Source organism: Dermochelys coriacea, chromosome 2 (genome assembly GCF_009764565.3).
Source record: "Dermochelys coriacea isolate rDerCor1 chromosome 2, rDerCor1.pri.v4, whole genome shotgun sequence".
In the NCBI taxonomy this organism is placed as follows: Eukaryota; Metazoa; Chordata; order Testudines; family Dermochelyidae; genus Dermochelys; species Dermochelys coriacea.
This window is the reverse complement of record NC_050069.1, coordinates 109,903,468-109,921,292: the sequence shown is the minus strand read 5'-3', so window position 1 is coordinate 109,921,292 and position 17,825 is coordinate 109,903,468. Positions and strand designations below refer to the sequence as shown.

The window sequence follows — 17,825 nt, the reverse complement described above, 5'->3', positions numbered from 1 at the left end:
TTCTTCTTGTAAATATCCTTGACCCTGAGCCTAGGTTGACCTAATGGCCTTGGAGCATCCCCAAGTTCTGCATACAGGAGATACTTTGGAATGCATCCATCGTCCATCCAGTGTAGATAAGCAAGCCAATAGAGATGTCTGTGTTTGAGAATAGTAATTAGACTTGGTAGTTTTTCTTTCTAATGTACTTCGATATCAGGAATTTCAGTTTCCCACATCTTTTTTAGGATATAGTGAAGCAAGGAGGAATGGAAGGTTTTTAGTCTTCTCTTATGCATGTTGTAGGTGGTTCAGGTCTTGCCACCATACAGCAGTTTGCTCAAAATGCATGTCTGGTGGATCCATACTTTGATGTTCATTGTCCCACGTGCGCCTGGTCAGTTGGCGAAAAGTGGCTGTTACCTTTCTAATGTGAGACTTTAGCATGTCTAGTGATAAATTATCCAATACAATTGATTGTAGATAGCAGAACTTATGCACAAATTCTGGTGTGTTGTTAGTATTGATACTTCTGGTGCAGTTGAGCCATAATCACCGTTTTCTTTAGAGTGATGGTTAGTCCAAATTCATTACAAGTTAGCATAATGCTATTGCAAAGTTGCTGATGCTCCTTTTCACTGTGTGCAGTGAACACGATCGTCAGCAAAAATAAATTCTCATGTCAGTAGTTTTGAGATTTGTTTGATTTTGCTTTTTGCGCTTAGACATGCAATCTTGAAGAGTTTTCCACTTGATATTATATATGTACATCCTCTGTACTACGCAACAAAACATAACAAAGCAGCAGCGAGGAGAATATACCGAAGAATGCTGGTGCCAAAATGCATCCCCATTTGACACCACAGTGGATTTCAAATCTGTCAGATATCAACCATCAGATTGGATTGTAGTCTTCATGCCATCATGGAATGATTAAACAATACTGACAAAGTTTGGAGGACAACCAATTATTTCTAGCAATTGGAAAAGGCCTGTTCTGCTGATCAGATCCAAAGCCTTTATAAGATCTGTGAAGGCCATGTAGAGAAGTTTTCCTTATTCCTGGCCCTTTTCATTAAGTTGTCTTAGTGCAAGACCATGTTGATAGTTAATCTGACATGGAAGACATACTGATTATGGTTATACGTGTTCTGCAAGAACTTGCAATCCTTGAGAATGTCTGATTATCAGCAACACTAAGGAAAGAGATTCTTCTATGGTTCTTACAATCATTCCAATCTCCTTTATTTTTGTGCAGTGTTATGATGTTGGTGTCCTTCATGTCTTGTGGTACCTCTCTTTCCCTCCAGCAAGCAATCAACATTGTGCAGATGTTTAAGCACAACCTGTCCTTGTTTCAGTACGTAAGCTGCAATTCCATCTTTTCCTGTAGCCTTTCCTGAGGCTAGGGAGGTGATTGCCTTCTCAAGTTCATTTATATAAGGTTCTATATCAAGCTATTTCTTGTGCTACTTCTGCCACCTATTCTTAAAGTTTAATCACCATTTCCTCAAAGAGGGTTTTATTTCCCCCCCAAACAGGGCTGCCAAGTCTTCCATATTTCATACAAGTGTCTCTTATCCAACTGAGGTTGTGAAAAGGCAGGTGGCCGACCTGCCAAAAACAACTCAGAAAGACAACTGTAAACTAGAAGCATTTCCAAGCTAGCATCGTTTGACACTTTTTTCGTACTTCTACCCATGCTGGTGGTAGAGAGGTGATCTCCGCACTTTGTCAGAACCACGAAAATCCTTCAGTTTATTCACAGACAGAGACACACAGACTACTTAGACTAGTAGAGTAGGGAAAAGAAGAAAAGGAGTACTTGTGGCACCTTAGAGACTAACAAATGTATTAGTCTCTAAGGTGCCACAAGTACTCCTTTTCTTTTTTGCGAATACAGACTAACATGGCTGCTACTCTGAAACCCGTTGTTATGCTAGGAAAAAGTGACTCTACTAGTAGAGTAGGGAAAAGAAGTGACTTTCATTTTCTTGACACTTAACACCAAACTGGCTTTTCCAGAAACAGGATTTCTCTCTGTGATGACAGGAGGCACTGTTCCTGGCAGAATGCAATTTCTCTATCTTACTTCATATTTCACTCTGTACCTCTTAACCTTCAATAGCTGTTTTGTTGTTTTCCTTTTTTGTCTCTACCCCACATCAGTTTATTCTGTCTTTCACTATATTCTTTGGTCTCACTGTTCTAGATTCTCTCCTCCATCTAATATTTTTTTCATCTTTTTTCTATTTAATTGCTTTATATCCTATAACTACTGTCTTTCTCTCCATTCAACCCGCACAGTTTTTCTCTGATTCCCACCCCCTGCGCTCACATACAAACACTTTTCTTTAGCCTGTATGACAGGTCTGTGTTCTTCACCACTTTGCCTTTCTCCTTATCTACCCCTTCCTTCAGCCTTTTCTTTGAGGAGATTTCTTCCTATGTCTTCAGCTTGCAGATTCTCTACATCCCCCAACTTCATTGCCTCTTTGTGCCTCTGGGCCAGCATTATCATTAGAGAAAAGGAAGCTCTGCACTTAGTAGGCGGGATTGGCAGTGGAAAGCAGTGTGTATACATGCAAAAGTATGTGAGATTAATGTGTAATGTTGGCTTTCTGAAGATGCAGGGCAAGATGGATAAAGTAGATGGATAAGAGAGACACTTGTGTGAAATATGGAAGACTTGGCAGCCCGGTTGGGGAAAATAAAATCCTCTTTGAGGAAATGGTGATTAAACTTTAAGAATAGGTGGTAGAAGTAGCACAAGAAAGAGCTAGTAATAGAGCAAAATGAAAACAATATGAACTAGTATTTTCAAGATTTTGGGCTCCCTGCATCTTTGAAGACTTTTCAAAGCTAGTCATGTGTTTTTCAGCTGCTGCAGATAGCTGAACTTTTGTCTATTTTATAGGTAATATCCTGAAAATATTATTGTGCCCAACCAGAAGTACTCTTTGAGTAGTTATAAGTCTAACAAATAGTGTGTGGAGATTTAGGGAATGAACTAATGATGGACTAGCTGCTCCATCTTCCAGTGAATTTTTTTCTCCTACAGATTCTCATTGGTTGCTCAAATTACTGACAGAATGGAGCTACTTTGGGCTGTTTTTGTAACTTAGTAGGACTGTTAATATCTATTTTATCTGGTAGCACTGATATTCACACTCTGAATTTAGGTGTACGTGATCCTTCAGTCAACTTCCTCCACATAAAATCGTCATAACATCTCAAACTGGCAAAAATTAGTCAATATAGCTTGAACTCTTTGAATATAATTCCTGTGATTTAAAGGCTTAGGTTATTGTTTCTCAGCTAGTGAGTCCCATCCCCCAGAAGGATCATGATAGGCCACGAGGCTTTGAAAATTTTGTTACAATCTAAAGCAAAGAAAATGTCACTCCGAACACATCCTTCCCCTTCAAGCTCAAGTATTGTCTGTCAGTCTTTTGAAATGAACACTCACAAATAAATTATGTGGGCTTGCCATTTTTCTTGACACTTTTTTTTACTCTTTTATAACATAGTAATAATATAATGTGAAAATATTAACCGTGAATAAGTTGTTACCAATCTGAAAAGATTGAGAAACTGTGGTTTAGGTGAACAGAAAAGAGATTTGGTTCCTGTTTTGTTTGTTCTAACATTGGGCTCTTTCTGGCTGTTCCAAATGGAATGAGTTGAGTTTGCTGATTTGTGTGTAAATGTGAATTATGACTGAAACCTTCATCCGTGCACGTTAGTTAACCTTGATTGATTTTAAACTGTTCCTAACATGATCCCATTAAGACTTGGTGTGAGTGTTTCTACCCTGCAGAAGTCTTGACTGGATCTGATTAGTATTATAATAGCATCATAATCTGCATTGATTATTCACTAATTGTCTAGTTGCTCTCAAGCTTTAGCCAAATCTTTAGTTAAACTTCTTTCAAATATTGCATAAAGTACAGGGTTTTTTTTGTCTGCTTATATGGTAGTGCAAATAGAAATATATCTGTCTTGCCATCATTATTGTGTAAGAGATTACTATAGCTATAGATAGGTTCTGTACTCTCATACTTCTCATAGAACAAACCTATATCCAAATGTCGTAGGGTAGTTTTAAAAACATGACCCTTGTGTGAATCTAGTCGTCTGATTTAAGGCTGTGAGCTGTGAACAAACTTTCGGGGATTTTTTGTTTGATAGCTAAAATGGAAGACCATTGCTTATTGTGCTGGGTTTATTAACTCATATTTTATTCAAAATGTTTTGTGTAGAAGCATATGAAAATGCCTGTATTTTGGTTTAGGAAAACATTCACAAAATTACCCATGGCTTCCTTGCTGTAGAGTCAGAAAGGTAGACAAACTTACTCAGAGGAAAGGCCTTGGAAGGAAACCTTATCACAGCTTTTTCCCTTTCATAATCTGATGCTGTGTAAGGTGTTCATAAATGTGATTTTGTGCTACTGTTTTCTGCATCATGCCTGACATTAGTTTGGAACTGATATTGGTCAGTTAATTTACGGTAGTGTTGCTTATCTTTCCCTTTCGGGAGATAAAATATTTATTTTTAAGGTTTATAATGAAAACAAACAAAAACACAGCGGGAGGAAAGATCTACATTATGTAAAGAGATATAGGGATCAGTTTTATAAAATTCTATTAATTTCTTAATAGAAACAAAGTAGTAAACAAATTCTTGAGCTATTGTTTAAAACAAAACTATCTTTGTTGTATTTACTGGGGGAGGGAGATTTGAAGGTCACAAATTTGTAGCTGATGTTGAAAAAACAAAAGTTTCAATGTGCCAGGAATTGAGTGTGTAGTAGTTCAAAATACAGGGACGCCCAACTTATGTCGGACGCCACTTACGATACTTTTCAATTGACTTCCTGTTTCGCCCTTAGGATGCTTGTTTCGCCCTTACAATGCTCAATTTGCATAAAGTTGGCTTGAAATCACTTCCTTGTTGCGTTATACTGGTATGGAGCTGAAAGGAGTCACTTCTGATTGGCTTCAAGGCAACAGGGTAGCTAGTTGCTTGGTAGGGTTGCTGCTTGTTTTTGATTGGCTCCTGGCCCTGGGCTCAGCCAATCAGAAAGCTTGAACAGTGATTGGCTGAGGTTCAGCATTTGTGCCATTCTCCCGGGCTTTCTGAGCCTGTGTTGCCGGCATTCTGAGCAGCATATGTGAGTTTTTATGTTTATTTGAATGCTGTTTACAAAATACAATGTACAGTAAATACATTGATCTTGCAACATTAGTCATCTATAATTCATTTAGTAGAAAAATCTGGGTTATTCTGGTGAAAACAGTGTATCAAGGCTTGGTTCAGGAGCCAATCCCCCCTTTATACCATTTATTCCTATGGGAAAAGTGGTTTCGACTTACAGTGTTTCGACTTACAATGCAATTTGGAGGAATGAATTGTGTCATAAGTCTGAGGACTCCCTTTACAAAAGTACAGGCATTCTGTAAATACTAAATTATGGTATCAGTCTTAACATTGGTCCCCTTACCTTTGCTTATCCTGTTCTTATTGCTGGGGGACTTCTGAAAGTTGTCACATGAAAGAAGTTGCTTTCTTTCTTGCATATATGAAGCATCAAAGTGCTGTTTCTTTGACAGTGTCATGAAGGGTCATGTGGACTCTTTGCCAGTATCATGAAGGCAAAGGAGAGTCAGGTCTTCTAACCCAGTGGTTCTCAACCAGGGGTAAGTGTACACTTGAGGATACACAGAGGTCTTCCAGGGAGTACATCAACTCATTTAGATATTTGCCTAGTTTTACAATGGACTACATGAAAAGCACTAGCGAAGTCAATACAAACTAAAATTTCATACAATTACTTGTTTATGCTGCTCTATATACTATACGCTGAACTGTAATTACAATATTTATATTCCAATTGATTTATTTTATAAGTATATGATAAAAATGCAAAAGTAAGCTATTTTTTGGGAATAGTGTGCTATGACACTTTTGTATTTTTATGTCTGATTTTGTAAGCAAGTAGCTTTTAAGTGAGGTAAAACTTGGGGGGTACACAAAACAAATCAAACTCCTGAAAGGAGTACAGTAGTCTGTAAAAGTTGAGAGACACAGTTCTAACCCCTACTTAGTGAACAGGGTTGTACTTTACATGTAGCTATCTTGAGTTTTCTGTCTGATACTCATAGTGATGTGTGGCTCACATCTGAAAGATAGATGGGAAATAGTGCTAATGGGGCTGAGGTAGGATTTATATATTAAAACAGGAATTTTTTAGACTTCCGTGACATAATTTTTTTTACTTCAGAACTTTGGTTTAAACTAGGGCTGTCGATTAATCGCAGTTAACTCGTGATTAACTCAAAAAAATTAACTGTGATAAAAAAATTAATCGTGATTAATCGCACTGTTAAACAATAGAATACCAATTGAAATGTATTAAATATTTTGGATGTTTTTCTACATTTTCAAATATATTGATTTCTGTTACAACGCAGAATACAAAGTGTAGTATGCTCACTTTATATTATTGTTTTTATTACAAATATTTGCACTGTAAAAAAATAAAAGAAATAACATTTTTCAGTTCACCTCATACAAATACTGTAGTGCATGCAATCTCTTTATCATGAAAGTGTAACTTACAAATGTAGATTTTCGTTTGTTTGTTATATAACTGCACTCAAAAACAAAACCATCTAAAACTTTAGAGCCTACAGGTCCACTCAGTCCTACTTCTTGTTCAGCCAATCGCTAAGACAAACAAGTTTGTTTATATTTACAGGAGATAAAGCTGACTGCTTCTTATTTACAATGTCACCTGAAAGTGAGAACAGGCGTTTGAATGGCACTTTTGTAGCTGGTGTTGCAAGGTATTTACATGCCAGATATGCTAAACGTTCATATGCCCCTTCGTGCTTCGGCCACCATTCCAGAGGACATGCTTCCATGGTGATGATTCTCATTAAAAAAATGTGTTAATTAAATTTGTGACTGAACACCTTGGGGGAGAATTGTATGTCTCCTGTTCTGTTATACCCACTTTCTGCCATATATTTCATGTTATAGCAGTCTTGGATGATGACCCAGCACATGTTCGTTTTAAGAACACTTTCACAGCAGATTTGACAAAACTCAAAGAAGGTACCAGTGTGAGATTTCTAAGGATAGATACAGCACTCAAGCCAAGGTTTAAGAATCTGAAGTGCCTTTTAAAATCTGAGAGGAATGAGGTATGGAGCATGCTTTCAGATGTCTTAAAAGAGCAACACTCAGATGCAGAAACTACAGAACCTGAACCACCAAAAAAGAAAATCAACCTTCTTCTGGTGGCATCTGACTCAGATGATGAAAATGAACATGCGTTGGTCTGCTCTGCTTTGGATCGTTATTGAGCAGAACCCGTCATCAGCTTGGACACATATCTTCTGGTATGGTAGTTGAAGCATGAAGAGACATATGAAACTTTAGCGCATCTGGCATGTAAATATCTGGCATGTAGCGATATCGGCTACAACAGTGCCATGCGAACGCCTGTTCTCACTTTCAAGTTACATTGTAAACAAGACATGGGCAGCATTATCTCCTGCAAATTGTAACTAAACTTGTTTGTCTGAGCGATTGGCTGAAGTAGGTGCTAGTAGTTTTACATTGTTTTATTTTTGAATGCAGTTATTTTTGTACATAATTCTACATTTGTAAGTTCGACTTTCATTATAAAAAGATTGCACTACAGTACTTGTATGAGGTGAATTGAAATATACTGTTTTGTTTGTTTTTTACAGTGCAAATATTTGTAATAAAAATAAAGTGAGCGCTGTACACTTTCTATTCTGTTTTGTAATTGAAATAAATATATTTGAAAATGTAGAAAACATCCAAAAATATTTAAATAAGTGGTATTCTATCATTGTTTAACAGTGCGATTAATTGCGATTATTTTTTTAATCGCGTGACTTATTGCAATTAATTTTTTTAATTGCTTGACAGCCCTACTTTAAACTGAACTCCTGATTTCCCATCTTTCAAATGTTGTTCTTAGGACATTGCTATAAATGTATGATCTACACTACTTACTGCCTTTAGTCTTAATTCGTATTTATGGTTTGGGAAGACCATTTATTGTTGATTTCTGCTTGGAAAAAATAACCCATTCCAAATAAACCACTGTAACAGTAAACTCTCTATCCTTTATTCACACTAAGTTACTTTTTCCTTCAGTTCAGATTTTTGCAGAGATACAGTATTTATAAGAAATAGAGAAAGGGAGTACACTGCCCACAGTTTCATTTCTATTCATGTCATACTGCTATACTTCCATTATTATTAAAAATATATAAAGTGCATTTTGTAGGTTGGTGACTTCTTAATGAACCATTGGATTGGAAAATAACTAGTTGTATCATTAGACAGAGATATTGCTATTTGTATGGGATAGTGGAGATGAATAATTTAGCAAATGTTATTAGCAAAAGGCAGCATATTACTGAATTCACAGCAAGATATAATGAAATTTCTGTCATATGCTAGTACAAAAATAGTATTCCTTTCCCAGGCATCATTGAACTTTTGATATCTATTATAGTATTAATTATTACATTATCATGCTAATCTTGCTCACTTCTTCATTAAATAGTTTTTGATTGAAAAATTTTACTTACGTTAAGAATTAGAAAGGAATAGTATGCCAAATGCAGCTGCTTGACTGTGAATTACTGTTGCCATATTATAGAAAGAATTCATGGTATGAATGCTACATTATTCTTAAATTTCTTAATGTCTGATGAAAACCCTTCGAGGAGAGACATCATGATTAATGGATGGATTATTTAATTTTCTAAGCGGAGCTATTGGTATAGTAGGAATGAGCAAACTTGCTTGGACCTTGTTTTTTATTTGAGTTGAACTTGAAATCCATTTCACTGAAGCAGTATGGACTTAGTTCAGTTGCTACTTCATTGTTTATATAATGCTTTTCTTTTTTCTCCTGAGGGTAGTTTTATATTTTTAATGGTATATTTTAAAAAAATATATTCATGCCAAGTATCATACATTATCAAAGAAGAGCTTCGCACCTTTCCCCATCTTCTACTGAAGATGATGATTCTAATAGCCTTGAAGAATATTTGATTTTTTTTTTTACTAGTAACCTTTTCCCACCTCTATCAGGTGTCCAGCCAAGCCTCTTTCCATCTCCATCAGATATCCAGTCATGAGTTTTATTTGCTTTACATTCCTGTAAGATATAGCCCTTAAGTATTCTCCTGTTTGTCACTCTGGGGTATTACACCCAACCTCTGGCTAAAGACATTGTTTGTGCTCTTCATTGCAATATTTTGCTTCTGAAGGTGAGTGAACTGCTGGCATGTGCACTTTATAAGTCCATAGGCAGGGGATGTGGAGACAGTGGTGTAGCTGATACCAATCTGCACGCAGCATGAAAATATCACTTGTAGATAACGCTCCTTGTGCTCCACTGGCCTTAGGAAGTAAGTTATGATGAAGTTCATTCTCTGACCTGGAGGTTCTCATCTGAGAGACCGTACAACATACTGTCACCCTGCCAGTAGAGACTTAGTAAGCATTTTTGCGCAAATTGACACAACCATAAAAAATTAGACCCCAAATTTAGGTTCTGTTATGTAATAAGCCAGTGGTTTTCAACCTGTGGTCCGACTATGTCTGAGATTCCCAAAGGGGTTCGCACCTCCATTTGAAATTTTTTAGGGGTCTGCAAAAGAAAAAAGGTTGAAAACCACTGTAATAAGATTTAAGAACAATTAATTAAAATTTAAATATTTTAAAAAATGAATTTCTATACATATTTTTAAAAATGTAGAAATAGTTTAAAACCCTGCCATGCTTACAGCTGAAGCATTGCCGTGTGTTGCTAGTGCATGAGAACATGAAAGTGAAGCTATTTTCTTTGAATAGGCTGAGAAAAGTAAATTAGATTTTTAATGTGATTTATTTTAACTGTTAGTGTCCCTTTATACATTACTCTGTTGGTGGGCAAATGATTACTTTTTTTTTTTTCATTTTTCAGTTTTATTTTTTTAAATGCAGACCCTTGATATGTGTAGAACAATAAATTAAAGTAAAGTAATGGGATTCAGGTTTAATATGTACTGTATTTTTGTGCTTCATTTGAAGGTCACTCTGTGAGACTGCTGGGTCAGAAAAAAGATAATGGAAAACGGTTGGGGGGAGCTCGATTGGATTTGCCAAAGATTAGGAAGAACCCACTGATAGAAATCATTTCCATCAATACAGGGTAAGCATCTTCCAAACTTACTTATAAAATATTCAGCACTGCCTAGGGAATTTAATTTAATTTTTCTCTAGGCCTGGTGTGCACTCTTTTGAGTCTTGTAGAGAGGAGGAGGGAAAAAAACATTGTAAACCGTAAAGGATTTTAAATGGTGTTCTTTTATTTAAAAAAATAAATAAATAAAAAGAAATCTTCATTTTCTTGTGTACATTCCAATAACTTTTCTATCAGGAAGACTTGTGTGTTTTTATTAAAATTATTTTCTATAACTTCCCTTTATTATATTACTTATACCACTGTGCCCTGAGGTAAGTATCTTTAAGAAGATTGTGGTTTATTTAATGGAAATGAAACCCTCTCTTCTTGTTTTAAGTGGGCTTTTAGTACTGTATCTTTTTACTGTGTATTCCTTATGTTTTATATATTTAACTAAAAGTGCATTCTGAAAAGCTACATTGGAGTGGAGGCCTGATTTTAAACTGACAAAAGTGACTTATTAAGTTAAAAAGGGATCTGATATAAGGAAAAGATTGTTAGGAACAAAATCTGCCTTCAAGTATACACTCTTCTCATTACTCCCATTGACGTCTGAAGTTATTGTATGCATGTATCTGAGTGCCCATTGTGGGCCTTAATGATACTTAAGTCTCCATTTTGACAGTTTTTGTGTCATATCTCTGTGACTATATAGCTATTAAATGTAGCTAGGGTGACCCGCTGATGGGCTTCGGCGGCACTTCAGTGGCGGGTACTTCAGACGCTGACGGGCTTTGGCGGCATTTCGGCAGTGGGTACTACTACTTCCTTTGTCGACAAGATTTATTTTCCGCCGCCGAACGTGCCGGGTGAGTGTAACAATTGAAAAAGCTCTCCCCCTGCGATGGTCCCGATATTTTGGATTTAGCATCTGGTCACCCTAAATGTAGCAAACATACTTTACAGCCATGAAATACTACGCACTGATCTCAGACTATGTCTAGGAATAATAGGATGAGTCAAACACCAATTTCAACTGAAATATTGAATTTCTTGGGATTTGTCAGTATTTGTCACAATGCTTGGTAGCAATATAGCAGTCCATTAGCAACAACTGTTAAGGCTGTAGAACCAGTTCTCCAGTAACCCCTTTTTCTCATGGTTCTGATTTCTGACTGTGACCTACAGATAGTAGAATGGATTGCTATTTCCAGTGGTAGATTTTTTTTTCGGATAATTACCAACCTTACAAAAATTGTTAGCTTACTCTTAAACTAAACCTAATTAAGGCCACTTTAATTCTAAATGAGTGTGTCCACACAGGGGTTTAATGCAGTTTTTTTCATCTAGTTTAAATTCACACTTTTAGTTAATTTGGATTAATTTTCCTGCATATCCCTGTGTAGATGAGCTCTTAATCCTACTGTTCAAGTCTAAATGAAATATGCAATTATTTTATACATCTGGGACAATATGGTCAGTCAAATAGATCATTGCAGATAAAAATCAGACATAAGTTGACTTTTTTTGAAGGCAGAAATAAATAAATCATTTGTATATGGGCTACAGAACTTACAAAAGTCATTTTATACTACAGTGATGGGTGGAAGATGCTGTGTGGCACAGTCATAACCTCTGTCTTTCAAGATTTAGGTTACTGCTTTTCTTGGGATTTTTTTTACTTGTCTTACCACTGGTGTATTGGTGATGACTCTTGATATTTTTCATCATTTTCAAGGGTGAAAAGTAGTTCCACAATGGCTACACACAGCAGGTTTCTCAGAGTGTAAACACCATATAATAAATGAAGTGTGGGATGCAATTTGTCACTCTTACATTTTAACTGTGTCCATTTTAGCTGTCTTGCTGTAGAATGCTGTTTGAGAGGTTGGGAGTTTTTTTTGTTTTTTTTACATCAGTACCTTATTTGATCTGTCTGACTTGTTCAAAGGTGGATTGGAAAAAGCGCTGAAATTTAGTTATTGGTACAGTACATTTCACTGAAAATTTAATTGTGTCAGCTACATCATGAAAGGAAGAAGTGTTACAGTTACAATTTTTACTGAACATTTGTGATCCTATGTATTGGAAGAAGCTTTGAGAAGGCTACAATTTCAAATGATCAATTAAATTGTTCCTATTTTTATCTTTCCTCTTTCTTCTCTCGTGTCCCGTCTGCTCTCCACCTCCCCCACCCCCACCCCGCCCAGGGCCCTACCTGGCTCCAAACTCCTGTCTATAGCACTCAATCCAGTCTAGCCTGTCTCTACTCCTTTGGCTGCTCTAGCAGATTAGCCCAGCATGCCCTGTCTGGCCACAAATTTCTCTGTATCTCCTTTTCAGATTTGTACATATAACAGAGAATTGATTAGGTAGGGAATTCATTGGGTATGGAGAATCTATGATGGCAGCTTCTGCTTCCACCCATTGAGAGTCAGTCCATAACACTATCATAGTAGCATATCTTCTTCTGAAGAGGTGCTGCCTCATCCTTACACAGCCCTGGATCTGGCCCCACCTCATTTTCTAATGTTGCTTTTGTTAATAATAGCTTCACTGTGGCCCAATGTTTCCACCTTTACAAGCCCTAAGATTATCCCCATGTTCACTGCTGCTTTGGATCCCTAATTCTTTCTTTCTTGTGATCTTATTAATTTCTGTGTTTACAGTGTAAACACTTGGTGCTTCTACTGGCAACAAATTTTAAACTCCAAAGAAAATATTTCCAGTCCAGGGTCAGGTCTTTTCAGATTCCAGAATAAGATCACAGAATCAGTAGAAGAGGTTTCACAGGTTCTTAAGATGCACAGAAGTAGATTAGTAAATCTAAATTTGTCTTAAGTGTCAGAAACTGTGATAGGGATGGTCGGACCTAGTGGTCAGAGCTGTGGAAGTCAGGCTTTTAGGTAGGAGCCAGGGGTCAGAGCCGGAATCAGGGATTCAGAGCTGGGTTAAAATAAGGCTGGAGGAAGAACAAGGCTGGAGCAGGACTGGGAACAGTCCTGGAGCAAGAGCAAGGCTGGAGCAGGCTAAGACTTGTGGAATCTGTCACCACTATCAGGCGGGAGAAATGATGTTGAGCAGACTGAGCTGCTGTTTCTCCTATGAGGCTTATATACCTGCCTTGAGAGTCATCAGACCAACTCCTGGTTTATGGTTTGCCTGGAACCTAGCACAGGAATGACTCACAGCACATGTGGTTTAATCAGGCTCAGTGGGGAGGCATGAGTCGTTGGGATACACAACATAGTCCTCCTTTCTGTACAACTTACTCCTACTCCTATCACTTATCAGAAATTATCACTCAGGGAGGCAGTAGGATTAGCTATTCAGACTCTTACTTACAACAGGACAGCTATGAAGACCCTGTGATTTCAGCAGGACTTGGGCTTTTAGTCTTGGCTCCCCAGGGTATGTCTACGCTGCAGTAGAACACCTGCATCTGGTCCATGTCAGCTGACACAGGCTTATGGGACTTCTGGGCTATAAAATTGCAGTGTAAATGCCCAAACTTGGGGTGGGGTGGGGGCGGGATTTCTTGTGTTGAATCAGATTGATTTCCATGTCCTTATCCACATATCTCATTTGGTCCTCTATTTTTATGTAGGCCTCAGACATGTGTAGTATGTGATTACCATATTTCAGCCCCTTATTTGCATTTTATATGTCTGTTGGGAAAAGGGCCATTGAGCTATTTCACTATCTGCATGATCTCCTAATCTGGTTTCTCTGCCTATCAATTTGAAGTAAGTTCAGAAAGCCATTCTGTAGCACAGCTTCATTTCCATCTAGGGAAAGATCTTATTTACCCTTTCCATGGTTTAATCCATATTGGTTCCTGTTTTCTGACCTACTTGGCCAGTCAGACTTTCCTCTGAGCAATTCAACTGGATCAAAGATGGTTTGGTCCTCTTCCTTCTGGTGAAGTGTTCCTGCTTCCTTAGTCTTCTGTTTCCTAGTTTGTGATGCCTCTTGGTACATTATCTAGGGAGCAGCTCTCTATTCAAGATTACAATTAGCCTCCCGGGTTATTGGCCCCTTCAAGTCTGAGACACCACAAGAATCCCATGCAGTCCCCTTTTCTGTCACTTCCATCTAATTCATTATTAGTCCACTACAGGCAGGCCACTTACCATTGGGCAACAGGTTGAGTTGTTAGACTTTCCTTCCAAGGAACTAGGGCCATAGGCTTGTTGATCTGCTGGCTTACTCACCCAGCAGGATTCTGGAAAAGTTCTGCTTTTGCCATTAGAAATGATTTGGAGGACTGATGCTTTTTTATTCACCTGCTAAAAGAGGTATAGTAAAATCTAATCTGTCCCATACAGAAATTTCTATGGCTGCCATCCTTTTGGTACTAGAACATGTAAATGAAAAGTGAATAGCTCGCTTAGTATTTCCAGATAGCTTTAAGTCACATTTTATTTTATTGCAGAAGGATCAGATACCTCTTACCACTCTTTGTTGTTTCCGAAGACATTCCTTTCAGTTTTGTAGTGTTGTTTCTTCAGCCTGTTTCCATCATCAAGGAGATGAAGGGGCAGAACTCGACAGAAGAATTTCAAAACGGAGTTTCACTTGTAATACTTGGTATGTCATATGCATCACTGGCCTGAAACTCACTGGAAAGAAAATGTTAACCATGTGTGTGCCTCCAGTCCTGTTCCATCCTTTTCCAAGCAGAATAAATATATTGGTTTTACAGTCTAAAGGAGAGAGTAAGAGTCTTCCATTATTTTACCCAACATTTCATAATTTTCCATCTTAACCAGTTTTAGATTTCTATGGTAACTTTTAAATCACTCGCACAGACACTTTATTCAGAGTTCTAACACATTACAGATCTTTATTTAATCATGTGAGAAATACACAGATCTATACAAAACTAATTAACCCTACACGTTTCCCCTTATTCTAGCTCACCTTTCCTTTGTGAGTCCTTGGGGAACCATCTGTTTTCAGGAAGGAGAGTCATCATATCCCTCTCCAGGTTTATCTGGCTCCTGCAGCAGCTTCCCTCATGTTAAGCTGATGGAAAATGGTTGAAGAGAGGGAGAAAATAGAGCGGCTTCTTCCCTTTATAACCTTCTAGTCTCCTTTGTCATGCAGCTTCCAGCCTAAGCAGGTGACCACAGAGTCTTACCAGGTGACTTCATTGCTAAGTGACCTCTCCTCTTGCTAAACCAGTTCCTCTGGGCAGGGGCCAGTCTTTTGTCTAGAGTAATTAGATTTCAATGGAGGACCATCCAGAGATAACAACTCTCCTCAAACTCTTTGTGTTAACAACTGATGAGTCATTGCATACCTTGGAGGACTCCAGGACTGTATTGTGATCGCTTGTCACATACACACCTACAAGCAAACATAGATTTAGTAGATCTCAAACTGTGCAGAAATTCTTGGATTTCCAAAGACCCTCTGAGCCACCTAGAAAGAAATCTGGATTTCAAAAAAGAAACCAGCTCCTACGTCTGCTTTGACCCACAGTTCAGTATCTTTGAAGTATCAGTTTTGATAGAGTGGTTGAAAGTCAGGATCAACCCCATGTTATGATCTTTTAGCTGCACCAGTTTACCCACCTTGTCTCCCTTTGGGGACTGCTTCTCTCACTTCCAACTGACATGGGATCAGATTATATCAGACACTTGGGTGATGGAAACTTACTCTAGATGTCAAAGTCCAAAACAACTTTGTGAAAGTATAAAAGTACAAGATGATGACTCTTGCAACTATAATTCCATTGTTGGATCCAGGGGATTGTTTTTTGGCCCTGAGCCTTCAGGACGTGCATTTTTATGTCACGATTCATCCATTACACAAGAGATTCCTTTGGTTTCTGGTAGGCCAGGACCACTTGCAATACTAGGTACTCTCGTTTGGATTTTCCTCTGCTTGAAGAGTATATTCACATGTTCTGGCAGTCACTGCAGGTCTTTGTCAAAAGGCAATAAATCTTTCCATACCTCAGTGATTGGCTGATCAAAGGCTGGTCTTACAATGAGGTTCTTTCTGCTACACAGATAATCTTGACCCTATTACTCAGGCTAGGTTTCCAGCTCAATATCAAGAAGTCCACATTGATCCCATACAGCGAATAGAATTCATAGCAGCATGCCTGAAACAGTAACAGCTAGAGCCTATTTCCTCATGGACACGTACATGATACTGTCAGACCTTATCACAAGAATTCAAATAAGCCCACAGACTTTGGGAAGAAATTGTCTCCAACTTTTGGGACATATGGCAACTTGTACCTTCATAACGTGTCATGCAGGGTGTAACAAAGCAACCTGTGGCGGGACACTACTGAGAGTATCAATTCAGGACAAATTGCTTAGAACAGGGAAGTCACAGCCCAAGGCTGGGCGTCCTTTACTACTAAGGCACACCAAACAGAGAGGACTTCGGTTTTACCCCACTGGCTAACCAGAAGTCATACAAGCAATTCCCTTAGACACTCCAGTTTCCCAGTATCACTACCAACGCCACTCCTTATGGGGATGAGTGGTTATGAAAACCAATACCCCAGTAAAAGAAAAAGCCTTCTCCTGATCCCGAAGGACCAAGCCCCAGACCCATGTCAATATACTGGTCAGATCTTACCCACAAATCACGCTGCTGCCAATCCTATAGAATCTAAAGGTTTATTCATAAAAAGAAAGAAATATAGATGAGAGTTAAAATTGGTTAAATGGAAAGAATTACATACAGTAATGGCAAAGTTCTTGGTTCAGGCTTGTAGCAGTGATGGAATGAACTGCTGGCTTAAGTCTAGTCTCTGGAGTACATCCACAGCTTGGATAGGACATTTAGTCCATTGTTCAGAGCTTCAGTTTGTAGCAAAGTTCCTCCAGAGGTAAGAAGCAGGATTGAAGACAAAATGGAGGGGTTTCCAGGGCCTTTTATATCCTCTGCCATGTGGAAGGACCCCTTTATTCTTACTGTGGAAAATCACAGCAGCAAAATGGAGTTTGGAATCACATGGGCAAGTCACGTGGCCATGCATGACTCAGTTTGCAGGAGGCAGCCATTGCTCACATGCTAGTTCCCAGGAAGGCTCCTCAGATGTGGATTGGAGTCTCCCAAGGTCCATTGTCAGCTAAGTGTTTCTTGATTGGGCACTTACTCAGAATAGTCCTTTCACAAGAACCTGACCAAATGCTTCACTGATGCTACTTAGAATCAAACACACTGAGATACAAGTACATAGCCAATATTCATATCTTCAAATACAAAAATGATACATGCATACAGATAGCATGATCTTAACCAGCAAAATCGTAACCTTTTCATAGTCACGTTACTTGACCTCCTTCGTACAAGATTTGGTGCAACTATAGGACCTTGATTGCAACAATGATCTATACGGTCACAGTTCAAGTCAATAACTTCACACAAGGTTACACCTTTACTGCTTCCGGGGTGGCTTGGAACAGCTTATTCGCTGAACAAACACTGTCTAGCCAGATTGGTGTCAGTCCCTCATCAAGTCAGAGACGTCCTTAATTGATGGAAGAACCCTCAGAACATCTGTGCAGGCATCCCCTTTGTCCAGCTGTCTCCAACCATTAGCATAACAGATGGGGCGGATGGTCTTCCCAAGAAGCTTGTTTGTAGATCA

General features: G+C 38.3%; 1 protein-coding gene across 1 annotated transcript in view; it reads left to right on the top strand.

The window, feature by feature from the left end:
* The window catches only part of CDKAL1 (CDK5 regulatory subunit associated protein 1 like 1), a 618,432-nt gene that overhangs the window by 189,228 nt on the left and 411,379 nt on the right, over positions 1-17,825 (top strand). Inside the window, 1 exon segment of the mRNA XM_043508315.1 lies at positions 10,111-10,231. Within this exon segment, the coding sequence (XP_043364250.1) occupies positions 10,111-10,231 (121 nt within the window).